The following is a 22,807-nucleotide window of genomic DNA, read 5'->3' on the forward strand; positions in this document are numbered from 1 at the left end:
GGTTTATTTAGGAAGGGAAACAGGATAATGGAAGCCATTGCAATATATGAGAATGTCTTTAGGAATAATTTTCTGTCTGGGTAAAATAGTTGCTTCTCTTAATAGGAGATGATGGCAGGCCTCCTTTCTGGATTTCTGACATCACTGGCTATAAATGGCCATAGCAAATACAGAATAATAGCGGAGTGAATATCTGTCTGCACCTACTTGTTTACACTGTTTGTCTAATCAATCTTAAGTGTCTCTCCAGAAGTACATAAAGATGGATTTACATTCTTAGGTGTGCCAAGAACATGCAACTTGACTTACTAAGTTCAGTAGCTTAAGTGTTTTGTGTGTTTGTGTAAGAGGGAGAGCTCCACCTACTGGAAAACCTTCCCGTTTATGGCATGCGTTTTGAGTCAAGGGTGTGATACTGATTCCCTTAGGTCTAGTTTCAGGGATTTGGAATGAGAGCATTCGCAAAGAAATAGACTTCCTTTGACTTGAAAAAGTATGAGCTCTGAAAATACTTCCCCAGATTTTAATCTTGACTTCTTTTGCTTATAGGAACATCATCTCCAGCGGGCTATCTCAGCACAACAAGTATATGGAGAGAAGAGGGATAATATGGTTATACCAGTTCCAGAAGCAGAAAGTAATATTGCGTACTATGAATCCATATATCCTGGAGAATTTAAAATGCCAAAGCAGCTGATTCACATACAGCGTAAGTAAAGTAACTCATTCATTGAAGTCTACACTGAGAACTCTCTTATTTTGCTAGTAGCTCAAGAGATTACTCTTAAATGTCTATTGAGCTTGCATCAAGACTGACTTCTGAGAATTAATTTTTTTCCAGCATGTGAAGGAATACATACTTCTTACTGAAGAGGTATATTTAGTGCTTGATCAAGAGGTAGATAGATGTCCTTCTTGAGTCTGTGTCTATATGTTAATACTTTAAATTTATCGACATAAAGGCCTGTTTCTGCCCTCTATAACACTTAGTAGTTACAGCTTGCAGGGAGATTTAGGTTTGTTAGCAAGGGTAGACACAAATCTCCTTGAAGGGGAGAACATATAATACATAGTTAAGAAATGGAGTACCTGTCCCCTGGAGCTTAACCAGGAGAAAATGACAGAGTGGATTGGGAAGCCAAGCAGAAATGGCAGTTGTAGTAATATTTGCCTATGCCTGGATGGAAATATTGTACATCTAAAAGTAGGTGGATTTTGATAACACCAATGACTTGCAAATCCATTGGGATTTTGTCTTTGTTGGAAGATAGCAGCTATTCTTCATGGATGTGACCCTTGATATGGGCACCACATAACTTAAGATAACTTTTGAAAATATTATAAAAAATATAATCTGTTGCACGGTATAATTAGTAGAATTTTTAAAGTAGTATTATCTGTGCTGTGTAAATTGATTTCATGCCTAATTAACTTTGGTTAAATGTTAGGCTTCTATATCAATCTGAGCTTCAGTAATGGCTAAAAGTATTAGAATCATAAATAGTTTGGGTTGGAAGGGATCTTTGAAGGTCATTTAGTCCAACCCTTCCCTGCAGTGAGCAGGGACAACTTCCACTAGATCAGGTGGAAGGTCAGGTAGATTAGAACATGTTGCTCTGCTCCTAAGCAAATAAAGAGACTAATACTAACAGTTCCATGCTGATACTAAGGTTACACTTTTTAATTCTTCTTTTCCTTATCTAATCATCTAAAAACTGAAGTGGTGGTTTTCAGCTGCATTGTATTCTACCTATTTACTTATTAAAAAAAAGCGGTGCTTTCTTCCAGATGTGCTCTTGGAAAGAAACTAATGTCTCTTACGAATGATAACAACTTGAATGAGGCATGAGAACTAGGGAAGTGTTGTTTTGAATGCAGAATGTTGCATTTTTGTAGGTTATTGTGAAAAACAGAACAGTTGTATTCTGCAGAACGTTACTTATGTTTGAAGATGCCTTGCTATATAGGGTAGACCAGCTTAGTCTGACTTGTCTGCATTATAAAAATAATTGATGAAAATATGTGTAAGGTCATTGTAATACAGTCTGCACATATGTTTGTAGAAGTACCTTTGAAGTATGTTTGGGCTGAAATATTAACTGTTGATAATACAGTACATAAAACTGCGGAATACTAGACAGCATTGAAAACTTTGACCAATCTAAAAATTGTGTACTGAAAGCAGTGAGGTAGAAAGCTGCTCGCTGGTTTGAGCACTAGTAAGCTTTAATGGGTTAACAAAAGCATAGTCAAATAGATACCAGCTTTTATTCCTGATTTTTAACGGTGTAATTTGTTTAAAGAAAAAATGGTATACAACTTAAGTAGCATTATTACAACATTCTAACAGATAATTTTGGTTTTGTCTTCAGAAGAGCTGGTGTGTACTCCAGACACTGATATTAGAACAAAACATTTCTGTTATAAAACTAACTTGAACTTCCTCTGTATCATTTAGCTTTTAGTTTGGATGCTGAGCAGCCAGATTATGACTTGGATTCGGAAGATGAGATCTTTGTGAATAAACTGAAGAAAAGAATGGACATCTCTCCTTTGCAATTTGAAGAAATGATAGACAGACTAGAAAAGGGCAGCGGTCAGCAGGTACAATGGTACTTTGAATAAAGAATTTGAAATACGCACTCTATATATTGATGTATGAAAGTGATGTGCTGGGTTTTACATTTAGCCAGTCAGCCTGCAAGAGGCCAAGCTGTTGCTGAAAGAAGATGATGAATTGATCAGAGAAGTCTATGAGTACTGGATTAAAAAGAGGAAAAACTGTCGAGGTTCCTCTCTTATCCCAGCAGTGAAACAAGAGAAGCGAGATGGTTCCAGCACAAATGATCCTTATGTTGCTTTTAGAAGACGAACAGAAAAGATGCAGACACGAAAAGTAAGTAGATCAATACCTCACTCTGCTTTCTTTTTCTTCCTTCTCCCCCTCTCAAAAAGTAGAATATGTGAAGAAACAATTCTGCTATGTAGTGTAAAACAATAAAAGCTGGGGTGTTCTTTTGTTTTAATTTGCAAGGATAAAAACATAGACTACTTTAGGACAGTTACTGAATTAAAGTTTGTATTCATTATTTTTCCACTGAATCTACTGCTAAACCTACTTAACGGTGTTGGTAAGCTATAGCTCATGGATAACATGACCTTTGTAATTTTTATATATATATATATATACATATTTAGAACTTACTTTAAAACAGATTATTTTATTTAAATGATGTGGGGAAACATATACACTGTGTATCTACAGAATCGAAAAAATGATGAAGCATCTTATGAGAAGATGCTTAAGCTGCGTCGAGATCTGAGTCGTGCAGTAACCATCCTGGAGATGATAAAGAGGAGGGAAAAAAGCAAGAGAGAGTTGCTGCATTTAACACTGGAAATTATGGAAAAGAGGTAATGTTTAGTGAAAATTTGCTGCAGAAGGCTTTGGAAACTACTCTGTATTCTGGTTCCCACCAATACTTAAAACAGTGAAAGATTTTTAAAATAAGTATTTAGACTCTCTCACATTTACAGGATAGCATATTTTCATATATGTCTGTGGAAGAAGAGCAAAACAAAACATGAGGAAGTTGCTTATTATGGGAAGGTGGCCTGTCACGCTCATCTACATTGTTTTATTACATGTGTATAGGTATTCAAATGTATATGTATATCCCACGTATTATACAGGAAAAGAGATCATAGTTTCAGGTAAATTCATTTGGAAATTTATGTTAAATATGTAGATTAAGGAAATCCCAGCTAATTTTAAGGTCATTTCCAGTCATTGCCATTCTTTTTCTTCATTATTGCTGTTCTTTTTTAGAAAAGTTTGATCCCGCTTGAGGAGAACAAGCATTTTGTATAGTATCAAATGTTGTTCTGTGAGTCATCTCCAACTAGTGTTTCTTTTGATATCCTGTTTGTCAGCTGTGCTGAAGACCAAATGCTCTGCTCTGTCAACTTGTCACTTTCCCCGTCAACCAAGAATCACATTTGCAATGTGGAGTTGTTCTTTAGGTTGATACTTATAATCTGAATAGGCTTCTCTAGCTTATGCGTCCACGTTTGAAAACAAATGTTGTGAGTCAGTATTTTAAAGCTCTAAACCTAACTTCTTAGTCTGGCTTCTTAGGGAGACAAGTTGAATGTCATTACCAGGGGCACTTCTTTGAAGCACTGACCATTTTCAGTACAAATACCGAGGGTGGGAAATGTCAGAGATTTTCCAATAGCTTTTTAAAGAAAATGAGCTGTTGAATAGAGGAGAGACTCCAGTGCCCCCCTCAGAGTGGAAAACTGCACTTCAACTCGGCACTTTGCACAGGACTTGAAATGTAATGTTTTCATGGATCTGCTTGTTGTGAAACTACTCCATAACACAGAAGAAGGAGAATTGATTAATAACTCACTCTTCCTCACTGTTTAAAACCTTTTGAGTGATAAATGCATATTTTTTTAAAGTTACGTATCCCCAAGTGAAATGCGGACGGAAACTCTCTCCTTTTCTCCTAGTTTCTGCTTCTTTCCTTGACATTGCTATTGTTTGGAGATATTTTAGAGGCTTTACAGGGTAGTTATCCTTTTATTTATTTGTCAGCATTAGTCATCGCAATGAAGTTTCCAAGTTATTAGTCCCCTTTTCTGGAACAGTGCTTTCTGTACTTCTTGCTGTCATTCTAGATGTCTCTACCCCCAGTTACAAGTATTAGTCTGTGTTTCTCTGTGTTGCACAATTTTTTACCAGACATACCTTGTAAACATTCCAACAAATAAAAAAAATGATCATTCGGATTTCAGGTATAATTTGGGTGACTACAGTGGAGAGATTATGTCTGAGGTCATGGCACAGCGGCAGCCGGTGAAACCTACCTATGCTATTCCCATCATTCCTGTGACTAACAGCAGCCCTTTTAAACACCAAGAAGCTATGGAACTGAAAGAATTTAAAGTTAAAGTGAGTAATGTCAGTAACCGAGTTATTAGTTCATGCTGTTACGAAAGTAAGATACAGCATTTTAAGATGGGAGGAGGGGGGAAGCTTTTTGAAACTGGGAATAAAATACTTTGTTCTGTTGAAGTTATGATGATAACATGTAGACTTTCATCAAGACAGAAATAAAGGAAGTATAGACGAACTACAGATGGAAGGACACATGCGATTAAGGTCCTTTCCAACCCAAACCATTCTATGATTCTGTGATTCTATGATTATATTCTTATTCTGGGAGATACAAACATTTTTCTCTAGTACTGTCCATAAAGTTAGGATATCCTGAACAAAACAGTATTTATTGCCTAGATATTGGACAAAGATAGGACTAATGAGGTGTTCTAAATTAATGTAGTTATTTTAATCTGAAGGGTTGTTTTTTGTTTTGTTTTGTTTTTTAAATATGATCCACTGATATTCCCAGCACACTGCATATATTTGTCTGGTTTTATATTTAAATAAAGTATCAAATAAGATAATTTGATTTAGAAAGCTGACCAGCACTTTTTTGCCCGCAGGCTTTAATTTTGTGTCATACAAAGCATAGCTACAGTGCCAACAACTGAGCATATTAAATAGGTCAGGTAACACAGGAGAAATGCTAAGGTATAATTTGAATTTGTTAAACAAAGACTTCTTATAACCAAAGAGTGTCCAAAGGTTGTTGTGAATCTGACAACGTGGCTTGAATTGCTGAATACTTCCATTTATAGTAGAGCATTGTAATTGAGATAGCTGGAGTGTACTTACCTATTATTGATGCTGGGTTGATGCAGTGTCTTGCGGCATGAAATAAATCTTTCCTGGAAACTTGAGAAATGCACTTAAGCTTGAATTTGCATAGTATGGGGAAATGTGTTTAATTTTTAGAGTATTTACTGAGATTCTGGGTATCTTTGAGAAGTCTAACTTCTATTTTTACCTTTAAAGCATTGTTTGGTACTTAGTAATTCCCTAACACAGCATAAGTGCCTATTAATTTAAAATATTAGAAAATAAAAATGTTTCCTTATGGAGATTGTTGTAGATATTTTAGTCTTCTTCTCCAAAATAGTACTGTTATCTTAACCACTAGTGCTTTATCTATCCTGGACTGAGCAAACAGAGCTTGATTTCACCTTGTCTGTTAAATGTTTCAGTTACTGGAAATTAAATACAGATATTCATTAAATGACTGCCTGTATTGCTATCAAGGTGGTGGAGAAATGAGTTCACTTTTTAGCTTGCTTATACAGGAGTTTTCTCCTTTTTAATCTAATTTGCTTGTGTGTGTAATTTTACGCTGCTTTTTTTTTTTCTTCCTTGCAGCAAGATAAACCTGATGTTATTAGACCCAAAAGAAAGTATGAGAAGAAGCCAAAAGTCTTACCTTCGTCTGCTGCTGCTACTCTTCAACAGACAAGTCCTACTGCACTGCCAGTCTTTAATGCTAAAGATTTGAATCAGTATGATTTTCCTAGCTCGGATGAAGAACCTCTCTCCCAGGTAGAGCTTCTAGAGTTCTATGCTGTGTTTTGGGAAAGAATAGAAGAAAAACTCATTAATTTACCAATATCTCTCCTCACACTCCTCGTCCCCTCTTCAAAGGTTTTGTCTGGTTCTTCGGAGGCTGAGGAAGAAAATGATCCTGATGGTTCTTTCGCCTTCCGTAGGAAAGCAGGCTGTCAGTACTATGCTGTAAGTAGAATTTCACTATGTATCATAAAACAGAGTATTGTTGTGGGAAAACATCTTGTGTTTAATTGTTTAAAATTATTTTAAGCCTCATTTAGACCAACCTGGCAGCTGGCCATGGAGTAGCCCTAAAGAGGGAAGATTAGGAGATGTGCGTTACAGATACTGCTTAACTACCCTCACTGTACCCCAGAGGTGTATTGGGTTTGCACGAAGACGGGTCGGCCGTGGTGGAAGGTAAGTGCTACATGTTTAAAAAACAAAACAGACAAAAAAGTATCCAACAAAAAAACCCCACCAGAAACCCAACCCCACAACTAAAAACCAAGCAATAAGACAAGGACAAAGTTCAAAAAACCCAAACCCCTCAAAAACGGAGATATCGGAGGGATTGGCTTTTTAAATAGTTCAATTTGATACAGATTTCCTTAGCTGTTTAATGTCACCATTTTTATTCTGCAGTGGTGGAAGCTACTTTAATACTGTTTTCTTAAATGTTTCCAGAGTTTCTTATTGCTGACACTCCCATGTTCTGAGGTGAAAATACATGTATGTTTTCAGTTGTGATTGATGGTTTGTGTTTAAATGATTTGCGTAGTTGTTTTCAAATAATAGCATTTAAAAATAACAAAAATCACATTTTTCAGAAAACGCTTTTCTGCATTTGGACCATATTTGGTGACTTGCCAGTTCTAGAGGAGAGTTCTGGGAGGAATACTTACAAGTGACAATAACTGTTAAATTTCAAACATTGTCAAAAATACCAAAGAATTAAGAACTTGCTTCAGGCATTTTGATTCTAAGCATCTTATCGAAAACAATTTATAAATTCCTCAGTGTATAAGTTCTATTTCTTAAATATTGTACGATGTCTTTAAGAAAATTGTACATTGATATTAAATTTTAATTTAAAAAAGGTAAGAATGTGATTTGGCTTTCAGATTAATGCTTAGAACCTCTTTACATATTAACGAGTCAGATTGGTGCATCAGCAAAATCAGATTGGGAGCTGAAGGCTCTTACTGGGATTTTGCAAGGGAGTTTGGAAGTTAGTGTGAGACATCCTCACTGCATTGGAATGGTTGTAGGTATATTCAGTATATATGGGAGTAAGGCTTGTGAACTGAAGTTACTTTAGGAGGGCATTTGAATTGCTTTTTAGTTACTTAAGCAATTCTATTATCTAGATTTTTTTTCTTTGCGTTGTGAAACTGTCTTCCAACTTGATCAAAAAAAATTACATCGTTGCAATGTCTTAATATACATGATGATGTATATCAGCTGTTCAAACAGTAAAAGTTAGAATATACATATGAAGAAAAACCTAAATGTACTACTTATTGTAAAATATTTAGTCAGGCATTCTGTGTCTGTTTTGAGGGTGGAGGTTGCTTGTTCTAGAACAGTTTTGTGTAGTTTCTTTTACTTTATTCCTTTGTTGTCCTCAAGTGCACATGGCAAAATGATTACTTTCTTGGTACGTTCTTGCCACTGTATAATTCCACATTGTTTTTGTGTTTTTAGGGTACTGCTAGACAGAGCGCATTCGGACTACGATAATACATTTCATCAGCTGGATTTGGAAATGTTTTCCTCGTCACAACACTCTTCAATCAGTCAATTTGCCAATACCTCAGAAACAAATACCTCGGACAAATCTTTCTCAAAAGACCTCAGTCAGATACTAGTCAATATCAAATCATGTAGATGGCGGCATTTTAGGCCTCGGACACCATCCCTACATGACAGTGACAATGATGAACTCTCCTGTAGGAAATTACACAGGGGTGTAAATCGAACAGGCACAGCACAACCCGGGACCCAGACATGCAGTACCTCCATACAAAGTAAAAGTAGCAGTGGTTCAGCACATCTTGGTACGTTTATTTTGACAAACTTGCTTCTAGAAATTTTAAACTTGGCTCGGAAAATCCAGAATATTGTTAGGTCATGCATACTTTACATCATGGTCTATTTTCATGGTAACAGCTCATTTTCACTTTTATCTCTTTATTTGCTACATAGAATGTTTATTTGTATTTATTGTTAGCAGTAGCGTACTGTCTCTCAAATTTATGCAAATGCTACCTTGGTATGTTGTTATGATTTTAGAAATATGAAGGTTTAGAAACCAGTGTTGTATAAGGTTTGACTGTGAAGCTCTGGATTTTTAGAATTAAAAATACATTGATCGAAATGTTGATATAAATATTACATTCCAGTTTCTTTTCTAGTACAAAGTGTGGTGGTGGGAAATAGTGAACATGTTTGCCTTTAAAATGCCAGCATGTTATGTATTCTTATTTGAACTTAGATGAAATTAAATGCCATTTCCCATCCAAAAAATACCCAGCCCACCCCCACCAATGCATCTGCTCATGCTTGGCAAAACTCTCAGACTGATCACCTCTAGATCTTGAAAACTTCATGTGGTGTTAATTGTTTTTTAATTGGAATACTGTTGGATAGCATCTCCCTTTATATTGGGTTCTTCACACTGGAAGACTGGTATTTATGTAGTTAGAATGTGACTTGAATATTCATCAGTCAGTACGTTAAATGTCATCTTTATAGAAAGTTATGTTTTTTACAAAGAAATAACTTCAGAAGTTCACCACCATTTTGTATGGAGTCTCTAGAATCATGTTTTCCTTGCCATTTTGAATTACCGCTTTGGAAATAAATTAGAAAACCTGGATAATGTAGAAGTCAGATGGGGAAAGATGCATATACCTAATAAACTTGCCAGAATGTGGGATGTTTTAGAGATTTGCTCAAAGAGATACCCTGGTATTGGATGATTTTAGTCCTTCTGTTTTCCAGTATATTTTGTACCTTTCTTCTCTGTACCACCTGGTTTGGTTTGTTTTTTGTTCTGAAAGCTCCTCCTCTTTGCATTTTTAGACTTAGTGGGCAGCTTTGTTCTGCAGCCTTATTTCATGCTGTCCTAGCTTAGGTCTTTGCCTGCATCTTGCATTCTTTCTCTTTTATGACCGCTCTTTCTGGAAATGCATTAGGGCTAAAACTGATGATTCTTTTGGTTTGTGATCCTGAGTGCATCTTTTGGTGTTCAAATTCTGCCCTTCCAATGTTTCTAATTGGTAAACCAAGCCCAGAGGAAAGCACAGTGTCTAGAAGCCGCAGTCTGGACTGTGATAAAATGTTAGTCAGGTTACTAGTGTGAAAACAAAACTAATGTGTGATGAATAGGTTATAAATACGCTACAAAGTAGTAATGGGCAATATATTACATCTGAAAATCACGTAGACTTGAAAAAATCGGCTGTTCAAACTGAGTTTAAAGCATATGTCTTGGTGTGTGTATATAAATGTATAAACACACACCCCTGTAGCATCTCTTTTCCTTAAATAGATGATTAAGATGTGTATCTACATCCATTTAGTAATTAAATGCAATTGTTATTTGTGGTAATGAGTTCTGTCCAAGGTTTTAATTGTGTGGTTGTATTTTAAAGCCTGTGGGAAAGTAACACATGCTTAAGTGTGTAGCATATTACATTAAATTCTATGCAGATAGTTTCTCATTTGTGTAAAATACTTAGGTTAGTATTCCAGGCTTTTCCAAACTTACATGTTGGGGAGTTTAGATTCATATTTTTATTAGGGTTTGATACAGGAATGGAATACTCCATTAAAAAATATAACTACGTCTGAATTCATAGATACAATTTAAATTAGTTATCACGATCTTGGGATAGTGACTTTTTAAATATAACCACGTATATTGTATCTGTATAAGTATTTATGATCTTAATTGGGATTCTTGTAGCATTGGAGGTGTATATGTGTTTGTGTATACGTGGTGTAATGATGGTCGTCTGTTTAGGGGGAAGTGTTTGAAAGGAGAATACAGTCTAGTTCATCTTGGCACTATTCAGTTTTCTGGTGTTCTTTTTTCAGTTTCTTAAAGGATTCTTTAAGATACATTGTCTACACAGATTATAGGTGTGTTTGTATGTCTCATGTACGTCTTGTGTATGAGTTTAACTTCTTCAAAGGTGCACGTCAGTTGGGGCTGCAAGTGCTGCATTGTCATCTTTTTTGTAGCGAATACTGTAAGGAACATCAGGTGTCTAACATCTGTACTAGAGTTTTCTAATACGCTCTACAGGTTACAACCCTGTAGAGTGTTACTGTTCCTTTTTCTTATCTGTCTTTAAAAGGTGGGAGTTTGTTGTGGGTGTGGATTTTTTAGGTGTGTTTCTCTTTGCCTTTTAGGTTTTTGAAGTGGCAGTAGGTTTTTTTACCAGCAAACACTAATGCATCTGTATTTTTAAAAATCCTTTTCTCTCTTTGCTGCTGTTGTGACTTGTGGTCAAACCATATTGCTTATCTTTAAGATTAAGTTCATCCTGACATTCTGTAGTGGCCAGCAGAGGTGGTCATGTTGCTGTATTTATTGTACATCATCACATGATAAAATTTCTCTCTTTCCATACTGAAGAGGTTTAGAAAGTCTTGAGCTTTTTCCACCTTGAATGATCCAGACAGCATGCTGCTGGCATGGAAAAATTGCTGTGGAAAACCTTGCTTTTCAAGTCATGGCCAGCACAGGCATGAGGTTGAGAACATATCACAGGTCTTCTGTTAATCAGAGGACATGTTATAAAAGCTGTGCTGTGACATACCATTCTCTGGTTACAGGAAGTACTGTTTTCCATCCTGAAGATGGGAGAGAATTTTCCCCAAAGAGCTAGAATTGTCTTGAAGTGCCTTTGACCCTGAAGAAATACAAGTTATTCTGGTCCTCGCTTTCAGAGTGCTCAGTGTAAAAGATCTGTGGAAGATGAAGTTGTTGCATTGAGATTTTTTTGTGTAAACTGAGAAGGGATGTCTTTAAAAATCCTTCACAAGTTACTTGAAAACAGGGCTTGTACTGGACTTGGGTGCTGACTTTGGCAGCAGGATCAAGTGGCCAAGAAAAGTAGCCTCACTATGGAAGAGGGTGATTCCTTTAAATCTTGGTGAAGAATTCTGAAAAAGCATCATTTGCAGTCTTGCAAAAAGACCTTGATTCAAGGATCTTCAGGCACGTGTTACAGAACACCACTGAAAAGCAGACGAGCATAAAAGTGTGGTTCTTGTGAAGGAATAACTTGTTCATTGGGGAAGCTGTTCACTCTAAACAAAACGCAACAGAATTATTTCAGAAAAGATGCCTGTATTGGTAACAATCTCATCAAGTTTCTGGATCGTAATCTTCAGAGGTGGAGGTTGTATCTTAAGTCTGGAGTGTACAGTAGGCATGAATATTCATCTGAAGTATTTGTGTACCAGGAATTTAGTCTTCCTTGTTAGATTGATTGTTCTAGTTGTGCCAGGCAAGTAAGTCTGAACTGTATCACCTTATGTGCTTTCTGCTGGAGACTTGCTGTTAAATATGTTGCATTCATATTTTTGGATGCTTGCATCTAGTAATCAAAAGTTAGACACATTTAAAACTGCACAGCATGTATAATTCTGTTGCAGCCTTGTGTTTAGGAGGCAGACCAGAGATACTAGTGAAAGATTTGAGCATTGGTTCCCAGGCTCCACAGTAAGACCAGGCAACCATCTGCATTCTACTCTTTTCAGCCTTCTTCATCCAGAAGCTGGGTCACATTGGAAAGAAAGTCTGCAAGCTGTCAAGACTAAAGAGGCTAGCAGTTAACTAGAGTCTACCCATGAAATTTGAAATTCTTTCTTTGAGGAGAAGCTTAAGTATTCTAGCAGAAGCCTTACTGAAAATTCTTATAGTTATGATATTTGGGATTGTAGACCTTACTGTAGGTGAAAAATTGCAGGCATCCACAATATAGTTTAAAAAATCTAGAGTAGTTTACCTTGCATTTTCTTGTAAACTAGAGATTTAGATGATGTGCTGCCAGTTGTGCTTTGCTGTTCAGTAACTTTTTCTGTGGGGATTCCATAGAAATAACATCTTTGCCAGATTTGGATCTTTTTTGGTGTCTCGTAATCTGCTTTTTAAAAGCAGATTTGCACACTGGGGATCTAGCAGGATGGTGAACTGTGTTTCCAGTTTCCAAATGTGTGTTTAGCATTTCCATCTCCAAATTTGTACTGTCAGTTGATGGATGTGTATTCTTTTTTCGTGTTCTCATTAAGGATACCTGACACCCTCCTTCATGAATCCCTTTTCTGGAAAGAAGCATGGACGAAGCGCCTCAATCCCTGCGGCAGTCCCTCACACCATAGTAGAAGGACTTGGCCTGCCTTTTCATTGCTTTTATGCCATCCCTGGCTGTGTTTAGATCTTTTTATTTAACCCTTGTATCTGTAATAGTCTCAACACTGCTGTTTGTTTTACTGTTTTCCCTTTTCCAAATGCTTATTTTCACACTGCAGGATAAACTTGCTCAAGAAAAATACTAACATTTGTAATGGCCTTTTTCAGTTAGTTATTGAAACTTAACAGTCTTGGTCCCTCTGTGGCTGAGATACTGAGATCCTAGTTGAAGAAGCAGCGGCCTTGGGAGTAATAGATGTTTATAGCCCGTCCTAGGCATAGTTGAAAGAGGAAATCTTAAAAGAAAAGCCTCTTCAGTCTGGGAAATGTGACTGGGGATGGAGAAATAGTCAACACTTACTAAAACATCTAAGCACTTCTGGAGGCTTTGAGACTTTGTAGTTATACTAGATTTTCTCATTCAGCTTCAGCCCAGTTGGAGTAATACTTTGCTTCAAGTTGCTGGTCCTTTGGGCTTGTGTAAAGTGTTAATTTGTCTGCATTCCTTGCATGGATGGTCACGTGTATAACTCCAGAGTAAACTGTGTACCGCAGCTGGCCTGTGACATTTTGTTGAAAACTCATATTAAGAATGATGGGCAGACAAATATAAGTGCATGGGAAGCATTTCTAGCTTTCATTCAATGTCTGGTAAAAATCCGCATTAATTCTTTTCTGTCGGTTTTTCTTTCACTACCAAGTAGGGAGTGCATATATAGATCTTATATCTAGTTTATAATTTCTAAGTCTAGAGTTCTGATGTGACAAATTTTTCACACTTAAGTTCTGTTGGGCTGAAGTATAAGGCTGTTGTAGTAATAATCAAGGGCATAATTATTCATGTTCTCGTAGTATCTAATAATGCCATGTTTAAGTAAAATCAATCTTGAACTTCTTTTCAGAAAGTGAAACATCTTTGGGCCTGGTGCATCAAATACTAAATCACACTGATGGCTCTAAGTCTCTCCAATCTTCCGAATTCACTGGTGAGAACTTGCTATATAGTAGAAAATCTTTAACCAGGCAGTGTAAGCCAGATAACATCTCTCGTAAGAGATAAAAAAATGTGATGTTCTGGATTACTTAGTATTGTGAACTATGTTTGCTTTGCATGCGCTTTGGCATTAGTAACTTCTAATTGTTATCCTACAACAGGGTTGTGATGCTCTCATGTATTTCCCTTAAGAAAACATTGTAACATGATTTATCATCTTTCTGCACACTTCAGCAGTTCTGTAGTTTATGGGATTTCTCAATTGGAAGCTTTAGTTACATGATCTGTCTTCTGTTACCTGATGAAGACTGCCTTTTTAGTGGCCATCCCTTCAGCTGGAAGGATCAGGGAATCCAGTACTCTGAATGGATTTTGAGAGGTTCTTTGAAACCGATATAGTCATTATGCTTCAGTTTTCCTACTGAAATAACATTTCTGCTTGTGATAACAGATACTTAATGTTATGAAGGAATTGCTTTTTTAAGTTACTGTTATTTAATTATCTATTTCTTTACGTGTTTAACAGGACTGAAGCATTTGCTGAAAGGTTTAATTAAGCTGTTTGAATGCCATATTATTAATTTTTTTAAAACTTTATTTAAAAAAAAGAAAATGCGTACCTGGATAGGTCATTGTGTTTACTCCACAAAGCTTATTCAGTTTCCCTGGCAAACCTAGTGACCATCTTTCATTCAGAAAATCAAAAGGAATGCTAGTACAGGGACCAGGAGTTTGCACATACATTTTCTACTTTTCAGGTTATTCTTCCTAGTTTTTAGCAAATGAGTTATTTTGGTCAATTTTTTTTGTAAGTTAGTATTTTCCTACCTCAAGGAAGCAGAGTAACAACTAGTGAGTCACCTCACAGTAAAAAGTGCAGCAGCAGTCAGGAGGGAGGCTATGGTTGTTTACCATACAAAGACCAGTCTGCTCGTACAGATTCCACAGCTAGCCTCCCTTCTCGCTGGTTTTGGCCACTCTGGGAAGGCCTTGGATTTTCAGAGACGCTAAATATAAGCTACAGCATTGTAAGGCTTGTACACATTAAATGGTGTGGTAAAACTAGTTAGCACTGTAACAGTTTTGTATTGCAGTATAAAACTGCTGAGAATTGTGGATCTTTGAGAGGTCTGTTGACAGCATCACTGTTACTCTGTGAACCAAGAAAACAACACCTGAAAAGTATCAGCATGCCACAGAAATTCATAGATATGTAAACAGAATCCTCCAATTGAAAGATATTATTCAGTAGCTTAATTTGAGAAAAAAATTGATATGTAAGCAAGATGTCTCTAATCTTTGGGATAATTATAGTCATGTAAGTGATTGTAGATAAATGTATTCATAGTGTAGTGTGGTGTTAAAAAACTGAGTTATTGCACAAGATTTGTGGCTGTCGCTAAGGGGGTATACTAAGCAGTGATTTATCCTGTCAGTCAGTCTCAGTAACATACAGTGTTTCTTTCCCTGTATTTATAGCTGCAAACTCCTAAAGCTTTTTCTTCTGCCTTCCATTCCTTTTTGCAGACTGTAAGCCAGAAAACATTTCTCTTGCTAGCAAAGTATAGCGCTAATACACTTGCGGAATAGGTGTGTGCATTGTTCCAAGCTGTTAAATGAAGATGATAACAGCATAACATAATGTACTGACTTAAAATCCTGAAGGCTGTCTCAACTGAAATGTTGTAACTTGATTTGGAATTCTCCCAGAAACAATTCAGAAGCATAGTGAGTCTTAATTGTTCTAATTTAAAATGGTATGCTGGAAACAAATGAGTAAGAAGCAGTCATGTAGTCTAGTCTCAGTAAAACTTGAGCTACCCATTTTCTGACAATCATCTTCAGATGTGGATAATTCCAGATAGGGTTGTGCTGTAAAAGTTCCTAATGTTGAAAGTTAGGAAAGGAGTTAGTTGACTTGTATAAATTACTGAATGTGTCTTGGAAAGTATGTAGAAGTTTTGGGGGATGGTACAGTTGTTAGCTATGAAAGACAGTTGAGATATTCTAGAATTATTATGTTATTATTTATAGTGTGTCAGTAGTGGTGGTTGAGATATTACAGCCTTCACCCCAGATTCTGTGTAGTGAATGAAAACTGTATGTTTTGTCACTGTCCAATTTAGTAAATTCTGTAGTGTTACGTAGTCATTACTGTATCATGGAACCACTGTGGCCCTAATATGCTGTTTGAGAAGAGTCTAAATATGGTGCACTCCTGTCTAGGGCTGCTGAGGCAAGAATCTGTTTTAAAATCTCACATGTTGTCTTTAACCATTGAATGTTACGTTTTGTCCATTTTTTTAACTTCAAGCTGTTCAGTTGTCTGTTGCTTTACTAATTTTTTTTAAAGCCTTGAAGGTCTCGAGTAATATCAGGGATATGTAACTTTGTGTAGCAGTACCCTTCTGAGTTACCAGAAATCTGGTTGCCAATTTAAGTGTACAGAAACAAGACCAGTATATGACACAACAGAACACGACATTCATTTTTGCTGCTTCTCCATTTACCATCTTTCTTTGACACAGAAGAAGGATTTTCAGCTGTGCTCTTTCTTCTCTTTAGAATAAAAATGAGAAGAGGTAATAAAATTTCTGGAAGAGAGTTGTTAAGGACACTGTTACTGTTTTTCTAGAGAAAGTGATGCTAACAGGATGCTAAGTTTGGTAACTGTGTAGTTTCATCTCTGCTAGCCTTGCAGGCAAGAAAAAAACATTCTCTGTAATCCATATAATTAACCCATTAATAGCAGCTACATTTCTATGGTCGGCAATGCACTCTACTTGAATTGCTTTTTAAAAAAAGAGTTCATAGAGTGACAGAACCGTTTGGGTTGGAGTGGACCTTAAAGATCATCTAGTTCCAGCCCCCTGCCATGGGCAAGGACACCTTCCACCAGATTAAGCTGCTTCAAGCCTCATCCAGCCTGGCCTTGAACACCTCCAGGGATGGGGCATCCACCGCTTCTCTGGGCAACCTGTTCCAGTGTCTCACCACCCTCACAGTAGAAAATTTCTTCCCAATATCTAATCTAAATCTGCCCTCTTTCAGGTTAAAAGGATTACCGTCATCCTGTCACTACACTCCCTGATAAGGAGTCCCTCCCCATCTCTCCTGTAGCCCCCTTTAAGTACTGGAAGGCTGCTCTGAGGTCTCCCCAGAGCCTTCTCTTCTCCAAGCTGAACAACCCCAACTCTCTCAGCCTGTCCTTGTCTGGGAGGTGCTCCAGCCCTCTGACCATCTTCATGGCCCTCCTGGACCCACTCCAACAGGTCCATTTTGGATGGATGTAATATTCGAGGTGGGGTTTCACCAAACAGAGTAGAGGGGGAGAATCACCTTTCTTGACCTGTTGGTCAAGTCCTTCTCCTCAGGGCTGCTCTCAGTCCATTCTCTGCCCAGCTTGTGTTTGTGCTTGAGATTTCCTCGACCCATGTGCAGGACCTTGCACGTGGCCATGTTGAACTTCACGAGGTTTGCACAGGCCCACCTCTCAAGTCTGTCAAGGTGCCCCTGGATGGCATCCCTTCCCTCCAGCATGTTGACTGCACCACACAGCTTGGTGGTGTCAGTAGATCTGATGAGTGTGCAGTCAATCCCACTGTCTGTTGCCAACAAAGATGTTAAACATCATTCGTCGCAATGCCGACCCCTGTGGAACACCAGTTGAACTTAGACTAGCTCTTTGAGAAGTTTAGGACTCTGCTTGCAGTTGTAGAGGCACAGACAGTACACCCATGATTTCACTATGCTCAGCATGTGTGTGATTTCCCCAGGAAGCCTTCCCCAGTTCCAGCCATAGCTGTGTGTTACAGAAAATGAATAGGTAAGGTTAAATGTGTAGAAGTACTTTTGTGTAAAATACAAACACTTCTAGTGCATGGGAGTGATGGTTTTCAGAAACAATTTCTATCTCACAATCAATAGGCTTTTTTTTTTTTTTCAATTGAAGTGTAATATATACTGTACTCTGAGAGCAAGAGGGGAAGAAGCCTAGTGACAGTGAGCAGAATACATGGTGGCTTTTAACAGAAGAGGAATGAAGTACACTATCCTAGTTTGCAGGTCTTCAAAATCAATAATGATTCATTTTGGTTTTTATAGTTCTCAGAAGTAGTAACACTTTCAACAAAACCTTCAATGTAATGCTGCTTTAGCTTGGAGAAGGAAGAGATAGCTTTCGTAATTACAATCTATACCCTCTTCTAGTACGTGAGTATATCTGGATATGCTGTGGAATGGAAAAGGAATATCAATCAGATTATTTTAGGAGGCTGTAGCTTGCAGCAGTCCTTCATGGGCAGTGTTGTGTTTCTGAACTGGATGCAACTGATTAATTCAGAATCTCACAGAAAATCTCTGATAGTGTTAAATAGTATTTTGAAATGTTTAGTAGCTTTTATCTTTAATAAGGGAAGCAGCAAAAATGTTGCTGAATGTTTTAACCTAAATTGAAAAACCTGAAGTAAATTGTTCATGAGTGTATTTTCAGATATGACAGGTAAATAGCAATTTCCATTGCATTTTCGAGGCAGTATTGTATGTGTGTTTGGATATTTGAGCAGAAAAGCAGCAGTTTGAATATAGATGAGGGTAGTGGTCATAGTGGGCTTCTGTCACTTGTTTACTTTGACAGCTGTGTAACTGTTTTTATAGTGGTGGCAAACCTACAGCTCTAAGGGTCACAGACTACTTAAAAAGAAGTATACTGGTGCATAATTTGAAAAATACAGTTCTTCCATATGTTGCTTCCTGAAAGGAGGAGCATTTAAAGACTGTCCTAAGTAATGGCTATCCTAAACGAACACAGCTTGTACCAGACTTTATTTACTGTTTTTCAAAAAGAAAACAATATTTTGGAGTTGGTTAAACCAACATAGGTGACTGTGCTTACTACAACTCTTACTTTATAGCTAAAATCCAAAATATACTGAAGGCTTGAAAACTGAAACTAACTATTAATAATTTTTACTTACTCAAATGGACAAAAGTGAGGTGGTTATGATGGTGGAGACTTCTAATCTTAATTCAGTCAAAGATGGTGGTATAACATTCTTTTTTGCCCATTTTCCTCTCTGTCAGTCTGTGAGATCTTTATTTACATCACTTACGCAACCCATTCTTAAGCAATATGTTTACAGTGTCATACTGTAGAATAAAATACCTTACTAATACATGGAACCTTCAATATCATTGGCACTGTGTTGGCTAAACCGTACTGATTCTAAATTTTAGGGGTTTTAAAAAACAAGTCACTACTAACTGGTCAATATAAATTAAGTATCAGTACAAGAATAGTACATCCCATTTTTCTCCCTCTGCTGCTGCTACTGAGCTTTCTACGTGCTAATCTTTGTGTGTTGAAGCTTTTTTGCTCTAACTTCTGTGTTTGGTGACAATTTAAAAAAAATCTATATGTAAAGTAGAATTAAAATTTAAACAGCGAACTTGTGAATATTTGGTCTATGAATTCAGGTTTGGCTGTTTTTTTTAGTAAGGACATTTATGAACAGTGTTACTACTAAGCTATTCCCCTAGGAATAACTTTAAAACAGTGAAGAAATGAAGCAAGTTGAAGTGAGATTTAACTGTAAGAGTGCTGGGAAGTAATTTGTCACTCAATGGCAATATAAAAAAGTGCTGCATCCCTACTTGCTGAAAAATGTTACTTAAAATTAGTAACTTGATTGTAACAGCAAAATTAAAATTTGTAACTTCAACTGCTGAGATAGCAAAGTGCTGGTAATAATTCAGTGCTATTTCCAGTACATAATAGAAGTATTTGGAACAATGTTTTTGCCAGGGAGGGGGGAAATTGCAAGTACACTGGACAAATGCATGCTCAGCAGTGTTTGCTCGGTTTATTTGCAAATATTCTTATTTTGGTTAGCCATTTGTGTTGACTTGTTATTCGAGTTTATATATAAGGTACAATTTCTCTTCAGAATGCTGTTGTTTTCAGAAGCAGGAGATTATTATAGTTTTGATAGAAACAGATTTTCTTCAGGCAAGTAAACCTAAAGGAGTAGATTAACAAAAAAAAAAAAAAAAAAAGGAATTTGTGAACAGGATTCATGTGTGGTGGTGGTTTGTTGCCAAGCAGTAGTGAACTTCCCCAGAAGTGTGATTTCACTGCATTCCAGAAGTATGAATATAATTACATTGCTTATTTGGGAGCATTTGTACAATCCAAATTGAAAATTGAAGGAAAAATCTAAAAGGTGTATCTTAGACTGAATTTGTAATGGGATTCACATTCCAGCCTTGATTCAGTTTTAAATTGAAAACTGAGACTCGCCTTTCATTTTGTAAATGTAAATTTTAAATAAAATGATCCTCACACATAACAAAGTTTATCAATGAACTAATGGCTCCCCACCCCTGAGCCATTGGGCATCCCCTTGTGAATCTGTAGGCATGATACTGGTATTTTTAGCAATTTTATACTTGTGGACTAGGTGGATAAAATTCTAGTTGACTTGCAATGCACTGACTACTGCATCGCCTTTCAAAGATTTTAGAGAGAAGGATGTACTTCTGTCACATTGTGTTTGGATGGAGTTGCTTATACATGTGTGATTGAAAACAATACTGTACTGTGATAGCCTTCATAGTTGTAAGCATACCCAATTGAATGTTTTCAACTAAACTTCAGCCTAAATCTCAATTGTAGGTACTTGCTACCTTTGAAATGCTGAAAGGGCTGAAAGGATGTAGTTGCCAAGTTTTTCATATAGACCTACTTTACTAGTAATACAGATACTATAGTTTCACAAAGTGAAAACAGTGATGCCATTTCTACTTGTAATTTCTTTGTAATTAGAGAGGTTTTGGTGCTTTAGATTGTGTTTTTGGTTTCCTCCTCCCCCTCCTTTGTTGGTACCTTGAGCTAAATGCAGCAGAGCAATTAAAGCCTATATACTAAAAAACGGCTTAAAAAGACAACGCTTAATTTGAACAAAAATTTCTAGGAGAATGGTAGCCTTTTTGCCCCAAAGGTGCATTAAGGGCTCTTATGAACCTGCTGTGGTGTATTATTATTTTTTTTAGGATTATAAAATAGATGTGTTTATATACACAACACCTACATATTTTGATATAGTATTTTCTCGTTTTATATTTTGTTCAGCATTTACAGCCGAACAATACCAGCAACATCAACAGCAACTGGCACTAATGCAGAAACAGCAGCTTGCACAAATTCATCAACAGCAAGCAAATAGTAATTCCTCTGCCAACACATCACAGGTGAGGGATTTGTCTGTGCTATGATTTATCCCTCATTGTTTCCCACCAGGGTTCATCTCTAATTGTCAACTGTTGCCATAGAACCTTGAAACTAACCAACAGGAAAGTGGCTTTCGCCTGAATCTACATCATAGCCATTCTGTAAAGTGTTTAGAAGGGACACTGCAGGTGAGTGTGGCAGGCATTGCCTCTGCTCCCTCTTAACAAAAAAAAGATGGGTCAGTCAATTAATGAAATTTTCAAAGCCGTAGAAATATGAATTGCAGAGATCTCCAGCCATGTCATTATCCTCTTGATAGTGGGGGATTTTTAGAGCAGGATGTTTAGTTGATAACTAAAGCTAACTCCTAAATATGTCCTCCATACAGCTATGGAAGTGTCTGATATTCAAAAATATGTAGTGATGATGGTGGTGACACACACATAAGAAGGTTCAGTTGTTTGCAGTCTGAACCTCCAAGCCTGAATTGGGTTTGGAATTTTATGAAAACAAGTTGACCTGTGAAACAATGTTGTTCCATAAAACTTTGGAAATAAGTTTCTTTGTATTTTAAATAGTTGTGGGGATTTTCTTCTCTTGTTGTAATGGAGCTAAAGTGCCTGGAGGAAAAGAAAAAAAATCACAGTTCATATCTTAACTAGTTGTACCAAATGCTGACGTGTTTGGTCAGAGAGAATGACTGGGCCACAGTACTGATTTACATGTATTGATTTTTGTTTTACTAGTTTGTGTGTAGCTTTAAAATGGGGAGAGTACTGACTTTTGGAAGCCTCAATTACATATATTTGCCACCATTGTTGTTTTTAGGGTTTTGTTTCCAAGACACTGGATTCTGTTAGTGCTCAGTTTGCTGCTTCAGCTTTGGTTACATCAGAACAACTGATGGGATTCAAAATGAAGGATGATGTGGTGCTTGGAATTGGGGTGAATGGCATTCTTCAAGCTTCAGGTATGCAGCTGTTCAACAGAATTTGATTGCATCTTGATTTTTACAGTGGAAATATGTCTGGAGCTGAGTATTTTCTGAAAAATGAGCTTACTGTTTTTCTTTTGCAGGAGTGTACAAGGGCTTACACCTCAGTAGTACTACACCTACAGCACTTGTCCATACAAGTTCATCATCAACAGCAGGTTCAGCCTTGTTACAGCCTTCAAATATAACGCAGACTTCAAGTTCCCACAGTGCACTGAGTCACCAAGTAACTGCTGCCAATTCTGCAACAACTCAGGTTCTGATTGGGAACAATATTCGATTAACTGTACCCTCATCAGTTGCCACTGTAAACTCTATTACCACACTCAATGCACGACATATACCTAGGACTTTAAGTGCTGTTCCATCGTCTGCCTTAAAGCTGGCTGCAGCAACAAACTGTCAGGTGCCCAAGGTTCCAGCTTCATCTTCTGTGGATGCAGTACCAAGGTGGGTTTTTTACATTTGCTTATGTTTTACAGTCTTTATTTTGCTTAATAAATATATTTATGGCAAATAAGACTTGTATTAGATCAGGCTGGCTTAAATTAACATTGTGTAGTGGTGGTCAAAAAGGGATACTTGGGGAGGAGTATAGACAGGCTTTTACACTGGTCATTTTCCAGGATGTTCTGTTAGCCACCAGATCAAAAATAAGTGTTATCTCAAAAGTG

The 22,807-nt window shown here is 37.0% G+C and overlaps 1 protein-coding gene across 2 annotated transcripts in view; it reads left to right on the forward strand.

Annotated features, from left to right (window-relative positions):
- Positions 1 to 555: 555 nt before the first annotated feature.
- Positions 556 to 22,807, forward strand: part of EPC1 (enhancer of polycomb homolog 1 (Drosophila)) — a 24,345-nt gene continuing 2,093 nt past the window's right edge. The window contains exons 1-13 of one of the 2 annotated variants that reach the window (XM_010087471.1): positions 556 to 709; positions 2,459 to 2,604; positions 2,690 to 2,896; positions 3,266 to 3,414; positions 4,804 to 4,960; positions 6,305 to 6,481; positions 6,584 to 6,673; positions 6,759 to 6,907; positions 8,195 to 8,547; positions 21,041 to 21,159; positions 21,241 to 21,327; positions 21,968 to 22,109; positions 22,217 to 22,583. In XM_010087471.1, coding sequence (XP_010085773.1) covers positions 610 to 709; positions 2,459 to 2,604; positions 2,690 to 2,896; positions 3,266 to 3,414; positions 4,804 to 4,960; positions 6,305 to 6,481; positions 6,584 to 6,673; positions 6,759 to 6,907; positions 8,195 to 8,547; positions 21,041 to 21,159; positions 21,241 to 21,327; positions 21,968 to 22,109; positions 22,217 to 22,583 — 2,243 coding nt within the window. In that variant the 5' untranslated portion in view covers positions 556 to 609. The remainder of the gene's footprint in view (positions 710 to 2,458; positions 2,605 to 2,689; positions 2,897 to 3,265; positions 3,415 to 4,803; positions 4,961 to 6,304; positions 6,482 to 6,583; positions 6,674 to 6,758; positions 6,908 to 8,194; positions 8,548 to 21,040; positions 21,160 to 21,240; positions 21,328 to 21,967; positions 22,110 to 22,216; positions 22,584 to 22,807) is intronic. The other variant, XM_010087472.1, reaches the window with a different exon arrangement.

The sequence above is a fragment of the Pterocles gutturalis genome, unplaced genomic scaffold (genome assembly GCF_000699245.1).
Source record: "Pterocles gutturalis isolate BGI_N339 unplaced genomic scaffold, ASM69924v1 scaffold12261, whole genome shotgun sequence".
Lineage (NCBI taxonomy): Eukaryota > Metazoa > Chordata > Aves > Pterocliformes > Pteroclidae > Pterocles > Pterocles gutturalis.